We start from the raw sequence: 27,748 nt of genomic DNA, 5'->3' as shown, positions 1-27,748 counted from the left end.
CTGTTTACCTCTTAGATCGCGCTGTCAGATACAGCACAATTTAAATGGTTGCTGTGGGGATCACACTGTTCCCCAACGAGAATGACAGCCCCTTGATGTGATCACGGGGAGCCAATATGTTACCATGATAGCGCGGGATCAGCTGATGACCCCTGATGACCATGACAAACTTCCTGTGAGAGCCAACAGAGCTCCAGCATTCACAGGAAAGCATCATTTCTGCTGATCAGAGTGATGCTGCTCTGATCAGCAAAAATAAACAAGCGATTGGACACTGCGGTGATAAAGTCCCCTAGGGGGACTAGTAAAATAAATAGAAAATGTAATGAAAAATGTTTTTAAAAATATAGAACAAAAAAAAGTTCAAATCACCCCCTCATTCAAAACAAAACATCCAAAAGAAGACTCTCTTCTTTTGGATGTGCACTCGATACATGCGGTATACCAAGAGTGATCTAACAGTGATCCATCAGAAGGACTAGCAGTGCCCGGTTTCCTCTTTTTTTTTCTCATTATTATTGTCATTTTATAACTGCAGGGATTGAGTCATCGGTGAGGTTGATGGATGGACTGGATCGTTGTGCTGGAAAACTGGAGATTTTAAGAAATAATAATTGGAGCATTGCTATTAGCGATCAATGGGGCTATAATGAGACACAAGTTGTGTGCAGAGAATTACATTGTGGTCATCCAATTGATTACTTTAAGGTCAAAGCACCAACAGCAGTCAACAGTCATGTATATTTCAGTGGAAAATGTCAAGGAAATGAGACCCAACTGTCAAATTGTTCTGGATCTGGATCTGGAACTGGATCATCTGAAATAAATACATGGACAGATCAGGAAAACCAACTAGAAATCATCTGCTCAGGTATAATTATTATCATATAATTTAATATAAAGTTCAACAAGCACTAATACTAAAATCACTAGCCTAATAATAATTTGTAGGTGTCCCCTTAAGTTGTCAAAAGGTTTGACCCATTGAGGCATTGACTTTACTTGAACGTTGAAAGTATTGTGTTTTATTCACTTAAGACAGCTCCTTTAAACTATTCGACATTTGACGATATATCTAAGCGTACATACTTACATAGTATATCACATTTATATTCCAACCTGATCCTATCTGGATTTCTTGCTTTATAGAGGCTGTTAGTTGATTCCTTATTGATTTTACCTTCGTAAACATTTCGTAGAAATGATGGATGTATAAGGGGTAATTATCTCGGTGAGATCTGGGTCAGTTGTTAAGGTACCCCAGCACCTTTTCTACTTCTGATCAATTAATCTAGACATTTCTCCACCCTTGTCTCAAGTCCATGGCCTCAGCAAAGGGAGATGTTTTGATCCTTTCTACTACACATGTAAATGTTTCATTATGCCTAAACCTAACCCTACATTCATATGCCTAAAGGCCCCATTACACGCAACTACGTATCTAACGATATATCGCCGGGGTCATGGATTCCGTGACGCACATCCGGCATCGTTAGCGGCGTCATTGCGTGTGACACCAATGAGCGGCCATTAACGATGGAAAATCCTCACCAAATCATCCATCGTTGACACGTCGTTCATTTTCAAAAAATCGTTGATTGTTGAGGACGCAGGTTGTTCATCGTTCCCGAGTCAGCACACATCGCTGTGTGTGACACCTCAGGAACGACGAACTACAGCTTACCTGCGGCTGCCGGCAATGAGGAAGGAAGGAGGTGGGCGGGATGTTACGGCCGCTCATCTCCACCCCTCCGCTTCTATTGGGCGGCCGCTTAGTGACGCCGCTGTGACGCCGCACGAACTGCCCCCTTAGAAAGGAGGCGGTTCGCCGGCCACAGTGACGTCGCTAGGCAGGTATGTCCGTGTGATGGGGCCTAGCGATGTTGTGCGCCATGGGCAACGATTTGCCCCTGACACACAACCAATGGGGGCGGGTTCTTTCACCAGCGACATTGCTAGCGATATTGCTGCGTGTAAAGCCCGCTTTAGAGTGAAAAGTTGTAGTTGATGAACAATTCTTTCTCACTCTATAATATTGACCTTTGAGCATAATTTGTCTTTAAATTATAACACTGATGGCTTTCCCAACTTAAAAGATTGTTTGTGAAAGTGGGATTTCAGAGTGTTCAAATTCTGTGTGATTTCAGCATTTTATCCACGTAGGTGCCAATATGAATAGCCAGATCCAAAAGTTGTTAAGTAGGGGACACTAAGTTGGTCATCAACAATGCAAAAATGCAAAAAACAAAATGAAATAAAAGTATCACTCATATTATAAAGTGAATTATGTAATTTAAAACTACAACCATAATTTGAAAATAAGAAAAGGTATAGCTTTTGCAAGAAGGGAAGGAAAAACACAATCAAAACTTTTGGCCACAAGAAAGGATTTACAAGTTGTCATTGCCTCTTGGACAACTATTCTATTAATTATTTTCACTCCTCTTTCTGAAATCTTGCGGTGAGCACCTGGTCATGGACGATTTACGGTCAAATATTTTGTGTTTTTCCAATTCCGGATTATGGCTCCAACAGTGCTCACTGGAACCTACTATAGTTTAGAAATTCTATAACTAATGCCATCAGTATGTTTTGCCATAATAAGGTTGCATTGGTCTTGAGACAGCTCACTGGTTTTACCCATCATGAGATGTTTCTTGTGTGGCACCTTGGCTGCATCAAGAAGGAATTAAAAATGAATGACTTAGAAGAAAAAGGCTAAAGAGACAAGTGTAGATTTGTAACCCACATTAGCAAGAGTTAAGTATTACTGATGATTTGACTCAGTCATACTATCTCCAAAAAATGGCCTTGTTGATTCTCCAGTATGTAGTGGTTAGCACCTTTTAATGCACCAGTGCTTGCTAACCAAAAAAATGTCAAGGAAGGGCAACCAGGGCACTGACAACCAGATTATGGGCTTCTAATTGTAAATATACAGTTGTTATTATTATTGATTTTATTCTTATCATAAAATGTATGCTTTATCCAATGCAGAAAGTAAACGTCTACGACTGGTAAATGGACCTGGTCGATGTGCTGGAAAAGTAGAGATCTACTATAATGGCAATTGGGGTACCATCTGTGGCCACTTTTGGGATAAACCAGATGCAGATGTGGTTTGTAAGCAGCTGGACTGTGGTTATGCTCTTAACGCTACAAATGAAGTCTCTAGTGAGCCTGGGTACGTCTGGCTGGATAGAGTACAATGCAGAGGACATGAAACACACATCTGGAACTGTGCTGCAGACAAATGGAGTGAACACCAGTGTATTAGTTATCAAAAGGCAGGTGTAATATGTTTAGGTAAGAACTCTGAATTATTTTATACACTATTCTTCAACCTATTTTAAATATACTTCTATGTCTAGTGTACCACATATATTTGAGAAATAACATCCTTGACATTTGAAGAACATCTAGCCCTGCAATCAGGGTAGTAACTAATTATTCCAAAAATTTTCAGAAAATATGAAGCAAGAACCCAAGAACTTAAAATGTTTTTCAAAATTTTTAATCCCCCTTTTCACTTGATGGAGTTTATTCTATAAACAAAAAAAAATTGTGTTTCCCTCACCTTCTCCGAGTCTTCTCCACTTCTCATGGTGTCTATTACTGTCTACAGTGCTGATGTCATGTCAACCAAAAATTGAGCATAGCGGCTCTCTCTGAGTGCACGGCACAAACTGGTCAGAGTCTCTGAGGTTACTGTTTGGCTGCAGCACTGGTGATATGATGTCGCCCTACAGATATTAGTCACGTGGAGCAGCAGTGGAAACGACACAATGGAATTGGGGGACAGGGGTTTATCATAATGATAAAAACCTATAAGGGTGTGTTCACACAATGTTTTCTTTAATGTCGATGCAAAGTGTGTGTGTTTTGAAAACCACCTGAAAAAGCACTGAAAAAACGGAAATGCTAAAAAATGGATATATTAAATCTTATGGAAAAAAAGGACTTGCTTTTTGTATTGTTCAGGCTTTTGTGTATTTTAACTGCTTCAGGTTTCCAAAAATGTCATACTATAAAAAGATGTGACCGGACCATTCTGCAGAAATTTTCTGCTTTGATGACATTCCATAATTTACAATTTGAGTCATTGGGAAGGCTCAAAAGATGCCTGGAAAATGCCTGAGCATTCTTATGAGTGTTATGTCAGCCTTTTCGACAAAAAGAACAACTAGAAAACACTTGTAAAAATTAACCTGTCAAAAAAGACAATGGTCAAAAATGCATTTATGAAATTACCAAAAATTGATGTAAGACTATAAAACTCCTCGGGGTACAGACATTGAAAACCTTGTGGAAACAAAAGGCATTTATTGCATGTACCCTAACATGCAGTGTTGTAGAGTTCTTATGAATCCTAATTGATATTGTCTTCCTTGGATATGACTGAATTCTTAGAATGATACTGTTGAACTGGTAATATGTCATGATCCAGGACCGGTATTCCCCGCTCCAGAGTTTCCCAGACCCGGCCTGGTCATGTTAGGGGTTAACTCCAATCAGTCTCGTTCTGGATTCAGGAGACACTGTATCTGGGCGCTGCACCTGCATTCCTGTACTGGTTATAGTTTTGCTCTGCAGCCTGTGACTGGCTCTGGTGAGATTTCCTCTTTGATCTGACTCCTAGTTACCATGCCCTGATGTGTACCCTTCCCCATTTGTCCATCTGTCCCAGTCCCTGACTTCCCGCTCCTTTCAGGTGTTTACCCATCCTGGTTCATCCTCTTTCCCGTGTTTGTGTGTCTCCTCAGCCTCCAGTCTTGTCTTCTGTTCCCTGTGCCTTTGGTGTTTCCCTCTGCATACCTGATCTCCCGGCATCTGACTGCGGTTCTGTTTTGTTACCTTTTTGTAATCCTCCCTTTGCAGTGACTTGACTTTCCTGGCTAGACCCGAACTGTTTGACTACTCTATTGCCCCCCTGGTGGTTCGCCGGTGAACTGCCTAGTGAAGTTACTCTGCTGAACTTCGCCTTCTTTCTGTTACAGTGTTACTTTGACTCTCCTTCCCTACTCTGCTGTCACCTAATGGGGAATACGCTGTACTATGTCTTACCTGCCCTTTGTACAGCGTGACAGAATAATTCTGTTCTTAAACAGATAGCACTTGCCCTGCTGTAGTTTATCCTTGTCATCCAACATTGGATAACTTGATAATTGAATAACAGCATACTCATGTGAATGTTTTGTAATAGAGGTAGGTGTGATGTGATCACTGGTGATGTGCACGAGGGGAGATATGTGTCGCTGCGACTACTGCAATCAGTGATGTGAACCCAGATGTAGTACTCCAGCACATTAGGTGCTGAGAGGGTTAATTTGTATTACCTGGGCCGGGTTTGTTGTGGACAGCTAAAGAGATGGGTGGGATGGCTGTTCACCATATCTCCACCTCGGGGTGTGGTCCCAGAGGTAAAAGCTAGGCCTCTGGACACACTCATGGTTGGTTCTGTTCTGCTCTGTATTTTCCTGTGCTGGAGGCAGTAGTGCTGTCCTTTTGTCAATGGATTGTGACTGCTGATAATAAACCAGGTGAAAATCCACACGTGAGGTGTTCCTGCATCCATCTCCTACTGCTGAGAGAGTGGCTCTACCACAAGTGGTGCAGACTGCGGGCAGGCATCCCGGGGCCGTTTATACCTGCTACAGAGGAGCTGGATGTCCTGGGTGAAGGCAGTCATGAGCCAGGGAACACGGTCAGACACCATGAAGGACCTGATTAAACACCTGGTGCAGACCCAACAACAACAGAAGCAGGCCAAGCAGGAGATGAACAGGTTGTTTATACAGCAGCAGCAGCTAGCCCTACAAGAGACGAACAAGCTGTTCATACAGCAGCTACAGCAACAACGGGAGCAACAGCAGAGGCAGATAGAAGTCCTAGCAGAGGTAATCCGTGGCAGAGTGACCAGTCCAGGTAATGACGCTAACGTCCGGAAGGCGGTAAGGCGAGCTATGCAAAAGATGACTCCGGGGGATGATGTTGAGGCCTTCTTGACTGTGTTTGAGAGAGTTGTTGAAAGAGAAAAACTCCCGCCGGAGCAGTGGGCAAAGGTATTGGCACCATATTTAAGTAGAGAGCCACAAAAGGCCTATTATGATCTTGCTTTACAGGACGCTAAGGAGTATGACAATCTAAAGGCTGAAATTGTGGCACACCTGGGTGTGACTATGACTGTTAGGGCACAATGGGTCCACCAGTGGGCATATCATGGCGACAAAAGCCCTCACTCGCAAATGTTTGATTTATTGCATCTGGTACAAAAATGGTTGCAGCCAGAGTCCTCTACCCCAGTGCAGATGGTGGAGCGGGTCGTAATGGACAGGTTTCTTCACTCCCTTCTAAAGCCAGTGCAGACTTGGGTTGCCCGAAGAAACCCCTTGAATGCTGATGACCTGGTTGGACTGGTGGAGAGGTACCAGGTGGTAGAGAGTTCCCGGGGGAAGTCACGGGACTTACCATTTCCCTATTGGGGGATTTCTTCAGTGAGCGACACCCAAAAGAAGGGTAGAAGAGCCACAGGAGGGGGGAATCCAAGGTCCCAAGTGGCGGCATGCAAAACCCCCAGTCAGTAATGTTATCTATTGGAGGTGCCAGGGACCAGGTCACATTGCTGCCCGCTGTCCCTTGACTTCCGAGCCGATGGACTGCAGCATTCATCGGCACTCTTCCTATTATGCATACCCAGCCTGCAGTGTGGACAGTCAACCCAGTGAGGGGCCACAGGCATGTCTTGTAGAAATAAATGGTACCAGAATAGTGGGACTTTTAGACTCTGGGAGTTCAGTGCATCTCGTGAGGGACACACTTACACACCAGCTGATTCCTGGGAAGAGGGTGGGCGTCCGCTGTATTCATGGGGATGCCAAGGACTACCCTGTGGCTGCTGTGACTATAAAAACAACTTGTGGGTCGGAGTCTCATGAGGTTGGAGTGGTAACAGATCTGTTGCACCCAGTAATAATAAACGGGGTTGCTCAAGAGCCGGGGGCTGACACCAGATTCCCCCACTTTGCAGTAAATGGGGAATTGTTATATCGGGTTACCCAGTTGAGAGGCGAGATAATTGAGCTACTATTGGTACCAGGGCCTTATAGATGCCGGGTGTTAAAAATGGCCCATTCTCCTGTCCTGGGTGGTCATCTGGGGGTAGATAAAACACGGGAGCGGATTCTACAGAGGTGTCATCGAGAGATTCTTAGTTATTGTAGATCCTGTCCCACCTGCCAGCTAACTGCACCAGTTTCACATTTTCTAAGTCCTTGTGCCATTACCTATAATAGAGGTTCCGTTTGACCATATTGCCATGGATCTTGTGGGCCCCCTGGTAAAATCCGCTAGAGGGCACCAGTATATCTTAGTGGTTCTGGACTATACTATTCGATACTCTGAGGCGGTACCATTGAGAAATTGTTCCTCTAAGAATATAGCCAGGGAGTTCGTCCATATCTTCTCTTGGACCGGACTGCCAAAGGAGATCCTGACAGTCCAAGGGACCCCCTTTATGTCGAAAGTCATGAGGGAACTGTGTAAGGTGCTGCGGATTACACAACTGAAGACTTCAGTCTATCACCCACAGACAGACGGCCTTGTGGAGAGATTCTTAGGGTACCTTCACACTTAGCGATGCAGCAGCGATCCGACCAGCGATCTGACCTGGTCAGGATCGCTGCTGCATCGCTACATGGTCGCTGGTGAGCTGTCAAACAGGCAGATCTCACCAGCGACCAGTGAACAGCCCCCAGCCAGCAGCGACGTGCAAGCGACGCTGCGCTTGCACGGAGCCGCCGTCTGGAAGCTGCGGAGACTGGTAACTAAGGTAAACATCGGGTATGGTTACCCGATGTTTACATTAGTTACCAGTGTGAGCAGGGAGCAGGGAGCCGCGCACACTGAGCGCTGGCTCCTTGCTCTCCTAGCTACAGTACACATCGGGTTAATTAACCCGATGTGTAATGCAGCTACATGTGCAGAGAGCAGGGAGCCGCGCACACTGCTTAGCGCTGGCTCCTTGCTCTCCTAGCTGCTGTACACATCGGGTTAATTAACCCGATGTGTACAGCAGCTACATGTGCAGAGAGCCGGAGCCGGCAGCACAGGCAGCGTGAGAGCTGCAGAGGCTGGTAACTAAGGTAAATATCGGGTAACCACCTTGGTTACCCGATGTTTATCTTGGATACAGCTTACCTCAGCTGTCAGACGCCGGCTCCTGCTCCCTGCTCGCTTCATTTGTCGCTCTCTTGCTGTCACACACAGCGATCTGTGTGTCACAGCAGGAGAGCGGCTTTGAAGAAAACGAACCAGGGCTGTGTGTAACGAGCAGCGATCTCGCAGCAGGGGCCAGATCGCTGCTCAGTGTCACACACAGCGAGATCGCTAATGAAGTCACTGCTGCGTCACAAAAAGCGTGACTCAGCAGCGATCTCGGCAGTGAGCTCGCTGTGTGTGAAGCACCCCTTAAAGTCCATGCTTAAGAAGGTCATGGAGAAGGATGGCCGAGATTGGGATTGCCTGCTTCCATACTTGCTCTTTTCGATCATGGAAGTTCCACAAGCCTCTACCAGGTTCTCTCCCTTTGAACTTTTATATGGTCAACATCCCCGAGGGTTGCTTGACATAGCCAAAGAAACCTGGGAAGCAGAGGTTACCCCCATAGGAGTGTCATAGAGCATGTGGCAGAGATGCAAGAGAGGATGGCTGAGGTGATACCCATCATGAAAGAGAGTCTTCTCCGGGCTCAAGAGGCACAGGCGAGAGAATATAATCGCTCTGCCAGGGTGAGACAGTTCAGCCCTGGCAACCGTGTGTTGGTGTTGACCTGAAATTACCTCAGCACTCCCAGAAAAATCCACCAGGATTCGGACCTCAATAATGCTGGAATGGGAGTACCTCCCCTGATGTTACTAAGGACCCTATGGAGACCTACTATAGACATACCCCCAAGTTTACTATTATGATGATTTAGAAAATGGTTTGCAACCGTGGAAATAGTTTTTCCCTGTTTAAGATGTTTTGACGCCAGAGCTACAGTTAGGTCCAGAAATATTTGGACAGTGACACAATTTTCGCGAGTTGGGCTCTGCATGCCACCACATTGGATTTGAAATGAAACCTCTACAACAGAATTCAAGTGCAGATTGTAACGTTTAATTTGAAGGTTTGAACAAAAATATCTGATAGAAATTGTAGGAATTGTACACATTTCTTTACAAACACTCCACATTTTAGGAGGTCAAAAGTAATTGGACAAATAAACCAAACCCAAACAAAATATTTTTATTTTCAATATTTTGTTGCGAATCCTTTGGAGGCAATCACTGCCTTAAGTCTGGAACCCATGGACATCACCAAACGCTGGGTTTCCTCCTTCTTAATGCTTTGCCAGGCCTTTACAGCCGCAGCCTTCAGGTCTTTCTTGTTTGTGGGTCTTTCCGTCTTAAGTCTGGATTTGAGCAAGTGAAATGCATGCTCAATTGGGTTATGATCTGGTGATTGACTTGGCCATTGCAGAATGTTCCACTTTTTTGCACTCATGAACTCCTGGGTAGCTTTGGCTGTATGCTTGGGGTCATTGTCCATCTGTACTATGAAGCGCCGTCCGATCAACTTTGCGGCATTTGGCTGAATCTGGGCTGAAAGTATATCCCGGTACACTTCAGAATTCATCCGGCTACTCTTGTCTGCTGTTATGTCATCAATAAACACAAGTGACCCAGTGCCATTGAAAGCCATGCATGCCCATGCCATCACGTTGCCTCCACCATGTTTTACAGAGGATGTGGTGTGCCTTGGATCATGTGCCATTCCCTTTCTTCTCCAAACTTTTTTCTTCCCATCATTCTGGTACAGGTTGATCTTTGTCTCATCTGTCCATAGAATACTTTTCCAGAACTGAGCTTGCTTCATGAGGTGTTTTTCAGCAAATTTAACTCTGGCCTGTCTATTTTTGGAATTGATGAATGGTTTGCATCTAGATGTGAACCGTTTGTATTTACTTTCATGGAGTCTTCTCTTTACAGTTGACTTAGAGACAGATACACCTACTTCACTGAGAGTGTTCTGGACTTCAGTTGATGTTGTGAACGGGTTCTTCTTCACCAAAGAAAGTATGCGGCGATCATCCACCACTGTTGTCATCCGTGGACGCCCAGGCCTTTTTGAGTTCCCAAGCTCACCAGTCAATTCCTTTTTTCTCAGAATGTACCCAACTGTTGATTTTGCTACTCCAAGCATGTCTGCTATCTCTCTGATGGATTTTTTCTTTTTTTTCAGCCTCAGGATGTTCTGCTTCACCTCAATTGAGAGTTCCTTAGACCGTATGTTGTCTGGTCACAGCAACAGCTTCCAAATGCAAAACCACACACCTGTAATCAACCCCAGACCTTTTAACTACTTCATTGATTACAGGTTAACGAGGGAGACGCCTTCAGAGTTAATTGCAGCCCTTAGAGTCCCTTGTCCAATTACTTTTGGTCTCTTGAAAAAGATGAGGCTATGCATTACAGAGCTATGATTCCTAAACCCTTTCTCCGATTTGGATGTGAAAACTCTCATATTGCAGCTGGGAGTGTGCACTTTCAGCCCATATTATATATATAATTGTATTTCTGAACATGTTTTTGTAAACAGCTAAAATAACAAAACTTGTGTCACTGTCCAAATATTTCTGGACCTAACTGTATGTCCGAAAAATGTTTCTGAATACAATGTCGCAATTCCTGCATGGTCTGACCAACGTACACAAACTGACACGAACAAATAAGAGCATATATCACATTGTGAGATTTGCAATTGGTATAATGGCGTAATTGGTACGTTTTTTTATCTCGAGGGTTCGTGAAGCTGGAGTTTGGAGTCATGAATTGGCAAATGGAGCATTGACCACAGGGATACGAACCTACTTGAATAAGTCCTCTACCCAATTTGGTTGTTGGCCATGTAAAATAACTTCTACATAAATGATCTTTAAGATTGGCAGCCCTTCAGGCTGTCAACAAAGGCTTAGAGGATACTATTTGTTTAAGATTAGAATCAGATAGCAAAATGTCCCAATTTTTCTTTAATATTTGACGAATCTCCGACCATTGACCATTGAAAGTGGTTATCAATCTTGGAAAGGTGGATACTGAATCTCTTTGTTTAGGTTTAGAAGGGTACTCCGATCTGTATGTGATGCTTTCTGGAGGGCCCGATTGAGGCTGATAAAGGCGGAAATATAGTGCTGTGACCAATCGACCTATATACAGCTGAAGCCAAAAGACAACTTACAAATGCGGCACTCTACACCATCTTACCTTCGGACCCCACGACAGCCTTTCAAAAGAAACTGGATGCTCTGTTAGCTGATGCTGTTTCTAAAAACATCATAGGTAAGAGGGAACGGAATTTCATCTTTAATGCCCATCCGATTACTCCGACTTTTTATTTGCTTCCAAAAGTCCACAAATGTTTGGAAAACCCTCCATTTTGACCAATTGTGGCAGGTATAGGGGGTCTAAGTGAGCATGTCTGTATATATATAGATTTCTAACTACAACCGCTTGTTATGTCTTTGAAATCATATGTGCGGGACACCATACACATATTGGACATTTTTGAGAATTTTCCAATACCTCCACAGACTCTTTTGGTTTCTTTAGATGTTGAGGCCCTATACACTAGAATAGGGCATGAAGACAGCCTCCATGCTGTATCTACTTTTTTGTTGGATGAAAACGGCAACATTTTGGTCCATGGTACGTTTATTCTGAATCTCCTATCTTTTGTTCTCCAACATAATTTTTTTGTCTTTGACCGAACCACCTACAGGCAGACGTCCGGTACCACGATGGAGGCATGCTGTGCACCTTCATTCGCCAACCTTTTTATGGGTTGGTGGGAGGAGACGCACGTGTTCACCATATCTCCACCTCGGGGTGTGGTCCAAGAGGTAAAATCCAGGCCTCTGGACACACTCATGGTTCTGTTCTGCTCTGTATTTTCCTGTGCTGGAGGAAGTAGTGCTGTCCTTTTGTTAATGGATTGTGACTGATGATAATAAACCAGGTAAAAATCCACATGTGAGGTGTTCCTGCATCCATCTTCTACTGCTGAGAGAGTGGCTGTACCACAGAGGTTAATGGAAAGGTCTGTGCACATGCTCCTCTATCGGTAACCATATTGTAGACAGGACAGCTATGCTCCTGTAAGGATTTCTGTGATAAGTGCAGAAGTACTATCTGCAATACTCATAATCATAAAATCATTTACTCAACACAAGAGTGGATGGGTCAAGGAGAACATAACTTTTCTCACTAATAAAAATGGCAGGATGATGATGATGAAGTCACCAATAATGATGATTCCTGTTGGCGGGAAATAGATTTGGGTAATTATGCCATCAGAATAGAAGACTAATTATGTTAGCAATAAAGGATGGAATTGTTGTATGCTTGAAACATCAAAACCTTCCAGGGATAGATCTGTTGTTAATGTGGTCATCTCAGGAGCACATGACATTGGGCAACAGCTGTATGAGGAACCAAAGCTCTTAAGGGGGCTTTACACGCTACGATATCGTTAATGTTTTGTCGTCGGGGTCAAGTTGTTAGTGACGCACATCCGGCGTCATTAACGATATCGCAGCGTGTGACACTGACCAGCGACCTTAAGCAACCTCAAAAATGGTGAACATCGTTCACCATGGAGAGGTCGTCCCAAACTCAAAAATCAGTAAGGGTTGTTTATGCAGGTGGTTCATCGCTCATGCGGCAGCACACATCGCTATGTGTGACACCGCAGGAGCGAGGAACATCTCCTTACCTGCCGCCGGCCACAATGCGGAAGGAAGGAGGTGGGCGGGACGTTACGTCCTGCTCATCTTCGCCCCTCCGCTTTGATTGGCCGGCCGCTTAGTGACGTTGCGGTGACGTCGCTGTGATGCCGAACGTCCCTCCCCCTTGAAGGAGAGATTGTTCGGCAGTCACAGCGACGCCGCCGAATAGGTAAGTGCATGTGACGCTGCCGTAGTGATAATGTTCGCTACGGCAGCGATCACAAACAATCGTATGCGCGACGGGGCGGGTACTTACACGCTCGCTATCGCTACAAATTGCTAGCGATATCGCTACCGTGTAAAGCCCCCTTTAGACCTAGAGAAAGCTCTGGTGGAGGTAGCATTGCCGCCAGTGAATATGTGCATGGGAATTTTAATTTATTTGGCTGAAGGACAACACTATCACATGGCAAATGCACTGCAAAAATGAATAAGCCTTTGCTTACACACAAATTAAAAATTTATAATTTTCCATCATCCCATGAAACAGCATAACCTGCTCGTCTAAGAAAATTAAAATTGCCATCAATATGAGCGAGTGTTTACTTCGCCATCATCATTGTTCTAGCCTGCCCATAGCCACAAACTGTAACTAGTAATCTCTATTAACGTTCTCATCCATGAACCATTCTCCTCCTCCATTACATCATCAGTTGTCCATAACTGTGTGGCCAGAAAACAGCAATTTATGCCCAATCGTCAGCTTGTTTGCCACTGAGAAATGAACGCCTGTATTTCCTAGTAGATGGCGTTCCAGTTGTTGTCCTATTTCTTAGCTAATTCCCCTGACGACATTTGCTCTGTCTCAATGGAGAATGTGGTAAGGCAATTACTTCCAAGGACAGGTCATGTCTTTCATGACACAATGAGTCAATGTTTTGTTAGGCAGGAAAGATGATGTGTGGCGCCCCTGACCTGGTCAGGCACCACTGGGTACTGCACCCATGCTGGGGCAGTACTTTCAGGTAATCCAAAGGCTGGAATAGGGTGTGTACGCACAGACACATAACAACCAGGTCTCCCACACTTTGAGAGGGGACCCTTGGGCAGAACCAAATGAGGGCTTGCCTCCACATCTCAGCAAGGGGTGTAGTGGAGGGCCTGTAAGCTAAGATGCAGAGGAAACTAGGAGGAGCGAGCCAGTCTGGGAGTGGAGTGCGGCAGTTGCTAAGTGGACACCCTAGTCAGACCCTGAACGTGAAGTTGCCATTAGCGGGGAGAACGGTGATCAGTCAGTCAGTTAGAAAGACACCTGAGGAGAGGTGGTTGAGTATGGGGACTCCTGTTGACTAGGCACGCACAGGGAACAGGTCCCTAGAGTAGACATCCATTTATTGATCTGCTAAACCTGCCGGTGAGGGGATCTGCAAGTCACTCACCAACCATCTATAGTCCGAGCCTTAGCAGCAAAGTGGGGGCCCATAAGGGGGATCGAGCCTGGAGCCATCTCCCTTGATCCACGCTGTCGGCAAATGGTCCAAAAAGGGGAGAAAAGGCAGTAGCGACTTCCCTGGATGAATCCCACGGTACTTCAAGTCAGGGGTTATCCGAAACAAGAAGTGCTAGGAAGGCGAGTTAACGGTTACCCTTAGACCGGCCTAAAGAATACCTGGTTCCACCTGGTTTATTTCAGCATCGCCCAGGTTACCTCACAATAACATCTAAAAGTGAGTAAAGAACAGTTGAAAGACATCTTGGACTGAGACTGAGTTATTCTGGGACCTGTCATTTCACACACCCGAGTCACTCACGGGAGGCCATACCATCAGACTGCAGACTCCATCAGCCCCAGACGCTCATTAAACCTGCAGTGGCGGTCACCCATATCCCTGACCGCAAACCGTGAGTGGCGTCACGACTCCTACATATATAAAACTGACATACCTGTTGCCAGAATTCCCAAAAAGTGGAGACCCTGTGGCGTCCCTGAAGATGGAGTAATGTCCCTGGGGCGACTGCTGCAGGTGGGCACCACAGATGCAGCATCACAATGAGGCCAGATGTTAACAACACCTTCTCGGATGGGCAGGTGTTCAAGTCCGCAAAGAATAGAACATTACTTACATAGTGGAGAAGTTGATCCTCTACATTGAGTAGAAAATGTACCACTTGTTGTCTCCCTACCAACTAAAACTAGTCTTCAACAGTAGTAAAAGTAACATTATCTTGCAAATTTGAATCTTCAACATACTTCAATGCAACACTAAATTACAAATCAGGCTTTAGGGCTCGCTCAGAAAGGCATATAAATGGGCTGTGTGCTGTCCTTCATTGAGCGGGAATGATTATAGAGACCACATGCTATCTTAGCCCATGTGCTGGCGAAAATGGGCAATTTTCCACATGCACTGATCCCCCGCGTGGTCAATACTGCAGCATGCATTTTTCTAGTCTGTCTTATGGACCAGTATTTTGCATGTTGTGTAATCAGTTGTGGCATCTATACGCAACATGATTAACATACGACTGGTACATTTTTCCATGCATCTGTGAGAATCCGTCTTAACTATCAGAGTATAAGAGCAAAATTTCATGATAGGATCATCACATTCACTAAAAAGTCCATGGAAATGATTGAATCAATCTTTAAAATTCATAAATATGATAAATAACTACATTATATACCCACAGGAAAAGCTGGATCAATAAAGTTGATAGGTGAAAACGATCACTGTGTAGGAAGACTGGAGATTCTCATAAATAATACATGGAGCAGAGCATCCAGTGACCAATGGGGCATCAACGAGACGCACGTTGTGTGCAGAGAATTAAGTTGTGGTCATGCTGTTGGTACATTTATTATCCCCACCCCAGATACCATCAATGGTCATGTGGATCTAAGTGGAAATTGTCAAGGAAATGAGACCAAACTGTCAGATTGTTCTGTTCCTGGATCATCTGATTTAAAAACATGGACTGGAAATGATATAGAAATAATCTGCTCAGGTAATTAATTATAAATTACCTTCCATTAAATATTCTATATATGAATTATATCTTTGTATTTCTTTAAATGCAGAAAGACAACAGCTAAGACTGACGAGAGGTCCCAGCAGTTGTGCCGGCAGAGTGGAGATTTACCACAGTGGAAAATGGAGGACGATCTGTCCTACCATCTGGCACGAAGAAGATGCCAATGTAGTTTGTAGGCAGCTGGGTTGTGGTACTGTGTCTGACACTACATCAGAAACTTATCTTGGGAGAGGAAGTGGGGACATCTGGCTGGTCAATATATTATGTACAGGACAAGAATCACACATCTGGAACTGTGAAACACGTCCACTAAGTATATATAACTGTATTCAAGAAACAGACGCAGGTGTGATATGTTCAGGTAAGGGTTTCTTAAGTTTTTTGAATATATTTATACATACTTTATTAAATCCCCAGGAGATGTGACCATTTTTTAAATTTTCCCTTTGTTTTTTTCTCCTTTCCTTAGCTATGATTCATTGAGTCCTAGTCCACGTCAGTAATCCTTGAAAATCCCCTTATACCATCCTTCCGAAATCCGTGGCTCTTTAGATTAGCTGGCCTTTGCAATAATGATGACGCACCTGTTACGGGGGGACTGGTGGATTTGGTGGTGAATATCCCAATTGCTAGTTGGGGTCCACCGTGCTCCAAGATGGTAAAGGAGCTGCTGGCAACCCGTAAGTCAGGCGGATAATACAGAGCTGGATGGCTCTGAAATAATAGGAACCTGATCCAAGTTAGGCGTCTCTTGGACCAGGAATCTGTGAACCCTGTTCACACCACAGGGTCCACACACCCAAACCAGGAACTCCCATGTTAACACCACAGGGGTCCTGGGGTACACGGTCCGTGTACGTAGGGGGCACAACACCCAGACAATAGGCGCAGCAGCTGCAGGCCAGTTTATTCCACTGGAATGCTACAACAGGACTAGAGTGATAGGAGGGGAAGCGTGGCACCTGACCCTAATGTGCCGAGCCACGAATCTTGGCGTGACAGGCACCGCACGCCAACCCTTCCTACCGCTTCCAAAACTAGTGGCTGTAGCCACAGTAAGGCTCTAATCATAGGTATGAGCATGTAAAGACTGCGCACTTCCATGTGGTCTCCAGGCACTTTTAACACCTATGGTCCGCCCCAAACTTAGGAAGAGCCACAATGGCACCTCCAGGGGCCAATAGCAGAGTGCCACATCATCCGTGACGTCACCAGCGGCCTATCCGGAACCGCCACGTCACTGATGACACATGGGCAGCACTGCCCCAAACACCCTACCAGTCATCATCTGATGACCAATAGTGGGGTGCCAAGTCATAGGGGCGGGCCTCCGTTAGCCAGTCTGGAGTGGTCACATCATCAGGACTCCTGATGCTATCCAGCCTATCAGGGCCTGCCACCTCACGGACATGCCCAGTGAAGTCTTTACCGGACTTAGCCTCCCATGCACTAAATGCCTGAGCATGCTCAGTAGGCACAACACAGGACTTGGATACAGAACAGAGTCCAAGAACCTGAGCAAAGAGGCTTTTTGCACTAAGTGTGTGAGCATGCTCAGTAGCCTGAACTGAGGACTTCACATCAGAAATGGCACTATCAGGCTGAGCATGTTCACCAGGCAAAACACTGGACATAGGCTCTGGCTGGGGCAAATCGGCACGTGCATGTGCCCTAGCCGCCTCTTCACACTTAGACGTGGAGGAAGAAGCAGCCAGCGGGGCGACCTAAGGCACGGCCAAAAATAGTATGCGTAGCAGGAACTGCAGCAGGCTGCTTGTGGCTATGGCGGTGCCGATTTGTAACCGCACCAGACTGACTAATCAGTACAAGAGCCGCAGATTATGTCCTATAAGAGGTGGATTTCAGGGTATGAACCATGTTCAGATGTATGTTCAACATTACAATTCCCATCAACTGAATCTTTAACTATTGTTTGCTTTTTCCTTCAACTTAGCCATATGAGGGATTTTTGCTTGTAGGACGAGTTGTAACTTTGAATGAAGTAATTAATTTTATCATACCGTGTAATGAAAAATATGGAAAAAATCAAAGTTTGGAGGAACTGAAAAATTAAAGCTTTACTGTGATATTCCAGTCCAATCCATAATCAACTATCTCCTACAAAGCCTAGCTGCAGAATGGGCTTCATAGGTGTACAAACATGGAGGACATGGTAGCCTTCAGTAACGGCTTAATGCATTACTAAGCTATTATGACTAATTAAGGGTTTGTACAATGACATATGAATTCTGATCAGAAGGAAGCTGTGGAGAAGTAGTGTGACGCCCCTGGACTATCAGGTCGTCACAGGGTACTGCACAAGCTGCCTGTTACAGGGGAACCGGCAGATTAGGACCAGGGGGTATATATCCTAATCGCCAGTCGGGGCCCACCGTGCTCCAGATGACAAAGGAGCTGCTGGCACCTGAGGGTTAGGCGGAGACTATAGAGCTGGATGGCTCTGAGATAACCCAGGAACTCTGGGAACCGGTCTTGTGTGTTGGGACACGTCAGACCGGACGACAACCCGATTAGCGTTTTGGTGCACCTAGCGCTACACCAACCACGTGTGCAGGAAACACGTCAGGCCGGGTGGTAACCAGGTAGCGTTGACCGGAAGACCGCCACGAAAGCGTCCCGTTGGCCACGTGTGTAGGACACGTCAGGCCGAGCGGTCCTCCGATTAGCGTTTCTGGCCACATCTTGACTGGCCACGTGTGTGTAGGACACGTCAGGCCAAATGGGTACACCAGTAGCGTTGACCGGGAAGCCGAGGAGGATAAGGAACACCCTGTTAACTCCACAGGGGTCCTGGGGTACGCTGTCCGTGCGTGTAGGGGGCACAATCGGACAGGTGGCGCAGCAGGTGCGTTGTCCATGTGCGTAGGAGGCACAATCGGACAGGTGGCGCAGCAGGTGCGTTGTCCGTGTGCGTAGGGGGCACAATCGGACAGGAAGCACAGCAGCCGCAGCCCAGTTAACGCCACTGGGCTGCTATAGCAAGACTGGAACGGCAGGAGGGAAGCACGGCGCCTGACCCTGATGTGCCGAGCCATGAATCTTGGCGTGACAGGCACCGTTCGCCTAACCCTACCTACCGCTTCCCAACATAGGCTTATGCCGCAATGAGGCTCTAACATGGAGGTGTGCTCTGACTGAGCAAAAGTGAAGACTGCGCACCTCCATGTTGTCTCCAGCCCCTTTTATAACCTGGGTCCGCCCCAAACCCAGGGTGGAACCACCAAGGTCCAATAGCAGAGTGCCATGTCATCAGTGACGTCACATGCGACCTATCCGGAACCGCCACGTCATTGATGACCTCATGGCAGCCACGCCCCAAACACTTCACCAGTCATCGTCTGACGACCAATACTGAGGTGCCAGATCATAGGGGCGGGCCTCTGCGAGCCAGTCCGGAGTTGCCACGTCATCAGGACACCTGACACCCTCTGCCTTATCAGGGCCTGCCACCTCACGGACATGCTCAGTGAGGTCCTTACCGGACCTAGCCTCTGGTGCACTAAGTGCCTGAGCATGCCCAGTAGCCTGAGCAACAGGCTCAGAAAGCAGACTATCAGTTTGAGCATGCTCAGTAGGCACATCCCAGCACTTAGACACAGCACGAAGTCCAAGTACCTGTGCAAAGAGGCTGTTAGGGTTAATTGTGGGAGCATGCTCAGTAGCCTGAACTGAGGACTTAGGGCGGCTTTGCACACTACGACATCGCAGGTGCGATGTCGGTGGGGTCAAATTGAAAGTGACGCACATCCGGCATCGCATGCGATATCGTAGTGTGTAAAGCCTTGTTGATACGATTAACGAACGCAAAATCGTCGTAATCGTATCATCGTTGCAGCGTCGGCGTAATTCATAATTACGCTGACGCGACGGTCCGATGTTGTTCCTCGCTCCTGCGGCAGCACACATCGCTGTGTGTGAAGCCGCAGGAGTGAGGAACATCTCCTACCGGCGTCACTGCGGCTTCCGTAGGATATGCGGAAGGAAGGAGCTGGGCAGGATGTTTACATCCTGCTCATCTCCGCCCCTCCACTCCTATTGGCCGCCTGCCGTGTGACGTCGCTGTGACGCCGCACGACCCAGCCCCTTAATAAGGAGGCGATCGCCGGCCAGAGCGACGGTCGCAGGGCAGGTGAGTGCGTGTGAAGCTGGCGTAGCGATAGTTTTCGCTACACCAGCTATCACACGATATTGTACCTGCGACGGGGGCGGGCACTATCGCGTGCGACATCGCAGCATCAGCCTGCGAAGTCGCAACGTGCAAAGCGCGCCTTAGTCTCAGACATAACACAATCAGGCTGAGCATGCTCACTAGGCAAAACACCGGGCTTAAATTCTGGCTGGGGTAAATCGGCGCACGCATGCGCACTAGCTGCCTCTCCACACTTAGACGTGGTGGAAGGAACAGCCAACTGGATGACCCGAGGCACGGCCAAGAACGACAGCCGGCGCCTGGGCGCAACAGGAACCGCAGCAGGCTGCTTGCGGCTATGGCGGCGCCGGTTCGTAACACTGCCCTTCAGTGCAGTATTCTGCCCCTCTCTTGGTCCTGGGTCCCTACTTAAGTAGTGTTGCCTCCAACAGCAAATCAAAACCCTAGAGACTCCCTGCACCACACCCACATGAGACACCAGTGTACGGCTTGAAAGGAATAGAGCCGCCCACCTGGGGGGGTCAGGAAGGGGAGGTGAGGTGTGTAGTGAGTTGTTGTCTGTCTGTGAGTGGAGAAGGAGTTGGAAGTAGCCCTCGAGCTGAGAGGAGCTCAGAGGAAGTCGGGAGTGGTGACTCCCGAAAGAACTGCCTAGGTTGCAGACGGTGGTCTGGGCCTAGAGGAGTCAGACCCCCAGTCGCAGGGGATTGTGGCGAGGTGCTTAGACCCATCGAGAAGGATTGCCAGCAGCCTAGCCATATCACCAGTCAGGGACCAAAGGCACGACGGGGTACATGGAACCTAGGTCGGGGAGTAGCTTCAGGCAACCCGATAATTCACCTGAGGAGAACGGAGCCTTTATGATATGTTCCCACCTGCTCCAGAATCGGGGCACTATTGTTGCAGGCAGGGGCCGCTTCTGCTTCTGGGGCCGCTCGGATCCGGGTTCGCTGCTGTGGCTCGAGTGGTGACCGTACCCGGGCTTGCACGGCCGTCCGTCCTCTCAACCGTCGAAAGGGGATATTTACAGGGGGAAATGATGTGTTGGTGACGCCACCCATGGGTTGTGGTGAGCGATGGTGACACCGCCGCTGCCTGGTGATGGGGCACCCCGGGGCTGATGGAGCGGGGGCAGCAAGATGGAATACCCTCCACGGGTAGAGGAGGTGTAGTCTCGGGGCCCTTTTGTACACGGAAGTAATGGCTGCTCGAGGTGGCGTGCCGGGTTGGACCGGGGATCAATGGTGTACTCACAGTTCAAGAATCACACACAAGTCCAGTAGTAAACCAAGTTGCCAGTGACTGGTCGCCTTTGGCGGGTGTATTCGGGTCCCACACTCGAGTGTAGCAAACAGGGGTCCCTTCCTCCTGCACTCTGTGTTTGTGTCTTTTGTGGGACGACTTCGCATGGAACGGGGAAGTCCACTCCCGGTACTGTGTATGTTTGGGAGCTGTGGCCCGCAAAATCTGACCCTTAAGATTTTTGTGGGTTCTGACGGACACCCTATCCCCCGTGTTGGGCTTCCATTTCGCTCTCTGGGCTTCTGAAGTACCAGGCCTGAAACCTCGTCCTCTGCTGGTTAATTAACAAGGGGCATGCAACCATCCTCGTCCTAGGGTCCAGGCACCCCGTCTGTGCATAACCTCCGGACCGGGTTCCTGCTGTCGGCACTGGCGGGCTACAACCTTGCCCCAGTACACTTAAGGTCTCCCGCGACCGGATCTCCGTCGCCTGTGGCCCTGTTTACTGTCTGCCACCTAGCCAGGTAGTCCATGGGCCCCTACCCCTGACTCCACTGCACTTCACACTCCAACTGTCAGAACTCAACTCCACTCAACTCAACTGTTGTCTTCCCGCCCCTGACACCTCAGGACTCCTAAGTGAGCGTTCTCATCCGCCTGATCCCGCCCACTGGTGTGTCCCTATTGTCATGAGGGGGTGGCGAGGTTTTAATGGCTGTGTGTTGTACCTGGGTGTGGGGTTTTGGTGTGATAAGGAGGGTGGTCTACTTTTGTGACTACCTGGTTTTGCCAGGGCGTCACACTAGTGCAACGAGGGGGATAGGACTTTCCAACTTAAACGGTCCAGAAAATCCTAAGCGTGACCCCTGAGAGCAAGCTCCCATACTTAGCCAAAGTAAGGAGTGGGGCCTGGCTAGTTCTACACTACTGGGCCATCAAGTTGAAGTCTAAACTGAGTTCCAGGAGGCAGGTCACGGACAGATCACCAGGCAGCACCACTTAGGGACGGGACCCAGATGAGCTCCCCTCAGCGGCAGCGCTATCCAGAGACTTGGTTTACCCGGTTGTCGGTGTCTGTTTATGAACTGAGTGAGTATGAGAGTGACCCCTGCATCCCCACAGCATCCCCTTCTCCGAGTCCCGGCACACCCCTTAACCGTGGAGGGTTACAACACCTTGCTGCCACGTTCCATCATCCCTGGGTACTCTCAACAGTAGCGGTAATACTCCCAATTACCAAACACCACAGGTGGCGTCACGAACTATAACTCCCCTGTAAATACCCCCCTTTTCATTCGAGTGGCTGCATGACCCCCGGGTCCGTAGACCCTCGAGCCACAGCGAACCCGGATCCGAGCAGCTCGAATTCTTCCACGGGGGCGGTACAGAAGCGCAATAGGGTCTTAACCAATAAAACACAAAAAAATATTTTGAAGTAGGTACACTCACCTAAAGGGGTTGTTTAAGTCACAACTCCTGTAATTGCATTTTGGCTTACTATGGAACAGCTGCAGCCCTGAAGAAATCCAGCAGAATACAAACGGAGAAAGAACCAGGTGTCTTGCCATGCTTTTCACCTTCACCAGATTCTTACTACTTTTATATAAAACCGTATAATTTTATTAATATCAAAATTACGTACATATCAAACAATTAAAATACAGGATTGAGAGAGGAAGGATGATCTTGCCCTATCCTTTCCCTTCCTCAATACGAGGGTCGGCGTCCTAATGTGAAGACGCCCCCGTTCCTCGACGGCTATCCCTGGATGTTGCCCTCCCTATTGGATTAGATGTGATCTCTCTCAGATAGAAACAACCCCTTAAAGTAGTAACACCACAGTGAGGAAGAGGTGATCAGTCCGCAGTGGCTAATTTGTCTGTATCACCACCCAGATGAGTAGGGATATGGGGCCTAGGGAAGTCGTCAGATATTCATGAGTCTATGTGCTCAGTTAGAGAAATAGATAGGTGAGTCACATTTCTTATATAAACCAATTCAAGAAATGCCCGACGCGTTTCGCCCTTGTCAATATCAATATTCAGGGGCTCATCAGGGGCTTTTCAACAATTTCTTGAGAGATTTTTCCGTCTTTGGACAGATCTGTGACAAATACAATAAAATAAAACCCTCATTAATTACAGGTCCAAGGATCCAATTAGATAGTGAATGTAGGTGTACGTAAATACTGACCAACAGTCGCTTATTTGCCACCTCAAGGGTGTATGGGAGGAAAATGTGTTGCCTATTCAGCTGGTCTATCGTAGAATATGTCAGGATGAATTTTTCACCTATATAGGTAAACACACTATTAATAAACTTTCCTATAGGTAACAGCCATTCACCCCGAAATAGGGGCCATACATTAGGAAAAACAGTACCTTTCTGAATGGTGGTTCCTATGCTACTCAAACCTCAGTGATGTCCAAGACATTACTGGACACTGTCAATAGAGAATCAAACAAACGATTTGCTCCATAGTTATGGCATAAGGGGACAAGTATGCAACCAAGTTCAAATACATAGTTCCATATTCAGTCCCTATATGAGATTACCTGGAATAGTTATAGATATCCACACTGGACCATGTTATATCTCACTCAAAACAGTGGCCGAGGAATATAGCCGTATGTATAGCCACCAATAGAGTCAGTTTACTCAAAAGGGAAGGACCTAGGGGTCATGATGCATGGGGCGTTACGTCACCTCCGGTTTCCCTTATGGAGGCGCCAAATTTTGCTTTAAATAGCCCATTCCGTATCATTGGGTGTGCGACCGCTGGATGCCATACCTGGAATCCCCCACACGGACCCCTCTAAGGTAGGACTCTTACAACCTTCTGGTGAGCAACATAAGACTTAAGCTGGTGTCACACATAACGACGACGACAACGACGTCGCTGCTACGTCACCATTTTCTGTGACGTTGCAGCGACGTCCCGTCGCTGTCGCTGTGTGTGACATCCAGCAACGACCTGGCCCCTGCTGTGAGGTCGCCGGTCGTTGCTGAATGTCCAGCTTCATTTTTTGGTCGTCACTCTCCCGCTGTGACACACACATCGCTGTGTGTGACAGCGAGAGAGCGACGAAATGAAGCGAGCAGGAGCCGGCACTGGCAGCTGCGGTAAGCTGTAACCAGCGTAAACATCGGGTAACCAAGGGAAGACCTTTCCCTGGTTACCCGATGTTTACGCTGGTTACTAGCCTCCGCTCTTGCTGCCAGCGCCGGCTCCTGCACTGTGACATGTGTTTGCAGTATGCATCGGGTAATTAACCCGATGTGTGCTGCAGGAGAGCAAGGAGCCAGCGCTAAGCGCGGCTCCCTGCTCTCTGAACTGTGACATGTAGCTGCAGCACACATCGGGTTAATTAACCCGATGTGTGCTGCAGGAGAGCAAGGAGCCAGCGCTAAGCGCGGCTCCCTGCTCTCTGAACTGTGACATGTAGCTGCAGCACACATCGGGTTAATTAACCCGATGTGTGCTGCAGGAGAGCAAGGAGCCAGCGCTAAGCGCGGCTCCCTGCTCTCTGAACATGTAGCACAGCGACGTTATGATCGCTGCTTCTGCTGTGTTTGACAGCTAAGCAGCGATCATAACAGCGACTTACAAGGTCGCTGTTACGTCACCGAAAATGGTGACGTAACAGCGACGTCGTTGTCGCTGTCGTTTAGTGTGACACCAGCTTTAGGCGGCTAAATTAGTGTTTGTATACATCTGCACTTTAGACTCCGGTTGCTGTGGATCCTTGTGGTTACCCCGTGCCCCACTGTGGGATAGCAACCAGGTATGTGGCCTTCCTCTTACTGCATTTTTACATTGTGGGATAAGAGAAAAGGGCTAGCCCCTTATTATATTGAATTATAAATGAATCTCTCTTGCTTATATAGGACCTGGAGTATATGTACCCTCTCATTAACTACTGGAGGCTGCATAAGCGATATTGCCAATGATATGTGGCTGACCGCCTTAAAATTATAAAATTATTCTGTCCTTTGGATGAACGTAAGGTATTGTCCTACGGTCCTATGATACTTATACTCATGTTGCTCTGACTATATTGGGGTTGCATTTTGGTTCTTTGTACCTTTCTCCCCCTAGGTCCTCCCCTTTTGAGTAAACTGACTCTATTGGTGGCTATACATACGGCTATATTCCTCGGCCACTGTTTTGAGTGAGATATAACATGGTCCAGTGTGGATATCTATAACTATTCCAGGTAATCTCATATAGGGACTGAATATGGAACTATGTATTTGAACTTGGTTGCATACTTGTCCCCTTATGCCATAACTATGGAGCAAATCGTTTGTTTGATTCTCTATTGACAGTGTCCAGTAATGTCTTGGACACCACTGAGGTTTGAGTAACATAGGAACCACCATTCAGAAAGGTACTGTTTTTCCTAATGTATGGCCCCTATTTCGGGGTGAATGGCTGTTACCTATAGGAAAGTTTATTAATAGTGTGTTTACCTATATAGGTGAAAAATTCATCCTGACATTTTCTACGATAGACCAGCTGAATAGGCAACACATTTTCTTCCCATACACCCTTGAGGTGGCAAATCAGCGACTGTTGGTCAGTATTTACGTACACCTACATTCACTATCTAATTGGATCCTTGGACCTGTAATTAATGAGGGTTTTATTTTATTGTATTTGTCACAGATCTGTCCAAAGACGGAAAAATCTCTCAAGAAATTGTTGAAAAGCCCCTGATGAGCCCCTGATTATTGATATTGACAAGGACGAAACGCGTCGGGCATTTCTTGAATTGGTTTATATAAGAAATGTGACTCACCTATCTATTTCTCTAACTGAGCACATAGACTCATGAATATCTGACGACTTCCCTAGGCCCCGTATCCCTACTCATCTGGGTGGTGATACAGACAAATTAGCCACTGCGGACTGAGCACCTCTTCCTCACTGTGGTGTTACTACTTTAAGGGGTTGTTTCTATCTGAGAGGGATCACATCTAATCCAATAGGGAGGGCAACATCCAGGGATAGCCATCGAGGAATGGGCGCGTCTTCACATTAGGACGCCGACCCCCGTATTGAGGAAGGGAAAGGATAGGGCAAGATCATCCTTCCTCTCTCAATCCTGTATTTTAATTGTTTGTTATGTACGTAATTTTGATATTAATAAAATTATACGGTTTTATATAAAAGTAGTAAGAATCTGGTGTTGGTAAATATCTACTTTGAGCATCTAAAATTGGTATATAATTCATGCTATTCACCTTTCAAACGAGGGGATATAATTTATTCCATGGCTTTAATGAATATTACCAAATACAGGTCAATGCGTTTCGGAGGACTCATCCCTCTTCCTCAGGACATACATTAATGACAAGGGATGTATTCGTATTGAATATGAATGCCGTTTGTATTCATATTAATTCTGATGGCAGAGCAGCCGAGGTTTCCATGTATGGTAGAGATACAACATTTATGGCATTTGGACAATCAGGGAAGTAGAAAAGGTGAAGGCTAACGGATGCCGAAATCTTGATAAGATGATAAGATATGAAACGGGCATTCAAGAGTCTAAAGGCATGTCCACATAATGCCATTATGATGCCGGCTGATGAGGTTTTCCTAGGCAAAACTGATAAATGAAAAAAGCCTAAAGTGACTTTGTTGCCAGTTTTGCCATAATTTTTTCTGCTGTTGACATTTTTCCCAGTTAAAAACAAGTGACTTCTCAATGGAGACACCTGAAGAATTGTGTGTTTTGTTTTGCTGTTGTACTGTTTCTGTCGCGGGCGGGGAGGAGGGTGTCAGCACACCGCGCTCACCCCTTCTGCTCGGGTCCGGCTGCTGCTCAGTGGTGGCTCGAGCTGTGGGCCGGATCCCGGGGGTTTCTCGAGCGGCACTCCTCGCCCGTGAGTGAAAGGGGGGTTTGGGGTGTTGGGATAATGTCCGTGACGCCACCCACGGTTGTGGTGATGTGTAGCACCACCGCTGCTCGATGCGGGGCTCCCGGGGATGGTGATGTGGAGCAGCCAGGTGTTGTGTTGCCCCTCCGTGGGTAGGGGTTGGTGATCCCGGGGCCCGGTGATGGCTTGTGAGGTGCAGGGCCTGGTGGGCGCAGGGACGCGGGGGCAGCGCTGTGCCTTGCGGCACTGTGGTACTCACTCAGCCTGAGACATGGACACAGTTTGTACGGTAAACCAACGGCTGGTAGGACGGTCCCACGGACGGTTCACGGTGCTGCGGTTCCCTGCAGTTGACGGTGATGGTCACTCTTCCCTGCACCTATGTTAAGTCTATTGGTAGCGATGGATTCCCACCGGTTACCCGCTCCCCGACTACAATCTGGGCCGGAGGAGCTCCACACTTTGCCCGCAGGCGCCGGCCCTGGGAAACTGGTGCCTTGGCGGTGGCGGTGTTTCCCCGTTGTGGTTGGACCTTTGCCGTCAATCAGGACTTGCTTGTTGGGAGATCTACGTCCCCTTCACTAACGGATTTAGCAATTTACAGCGACTCCAAGCCTTGCTGGGATCCGAAAAGCCCCTGCTCTGGTGCTGACTGC

General features: G+C 47.2%; 1 protein-coding gene across 1 annotated transcript in view; it reads left to right on the top strand.

The window, feature by feature from the left end:
- Positions 1 to 27,748, top strand: part of LOC142257659 (scavenger receptor cysteine-rich type 1 protein M130-like) — an 82,775-nt gene that overhangs the window by 14,570 nt on the left and 40,457 nt on the right. Inside the window, exons 3-6 of the mRNA XM_075329796.1 lie at positions 2,998 to 3,184; positions 5,609 to 6,516; positions 15,455 to 15,769; positions 15,843 to 16,157. Of these exons, the coding sequence (XP_075185911.1) occupies positions 2,998 to 3,184; positions 5,609 to 6,516; positions 15,455 to 15,769; positions 15,843 to 16,157 (1,725 nt within the window). The remainder of the gene's footprint in view (positions 1 to 2,997; positions 3,185 to 5,608; positions 6,517 to 15,454; positions 15,770 to 15,842; positions 16,158 to 27,748) is intronic.

Source organism: Anomaloglossus baeobatrachus, chromosome 12 (genome assembly GCF_048569485.1).
Source record: "Anomaloglossus baeobatrachus isolate aAnoBae1 chromosome 12, aAnoBae1.hap1, whole genome shotgun sequence".
In the NCBI taxonomy this organism is placed as follows: Eukaryota; Metazoa; Chordata; class Amphibia; order Anura; family Aromobatidae; genus Anomaloglossus; species Anomaloglossus baeobatrachus.
The sequence above is the reverse complement of the archived record's forward strand: the minus strand, read 5'-3'. Positions and strand labels throughout refer to the sequence as shown.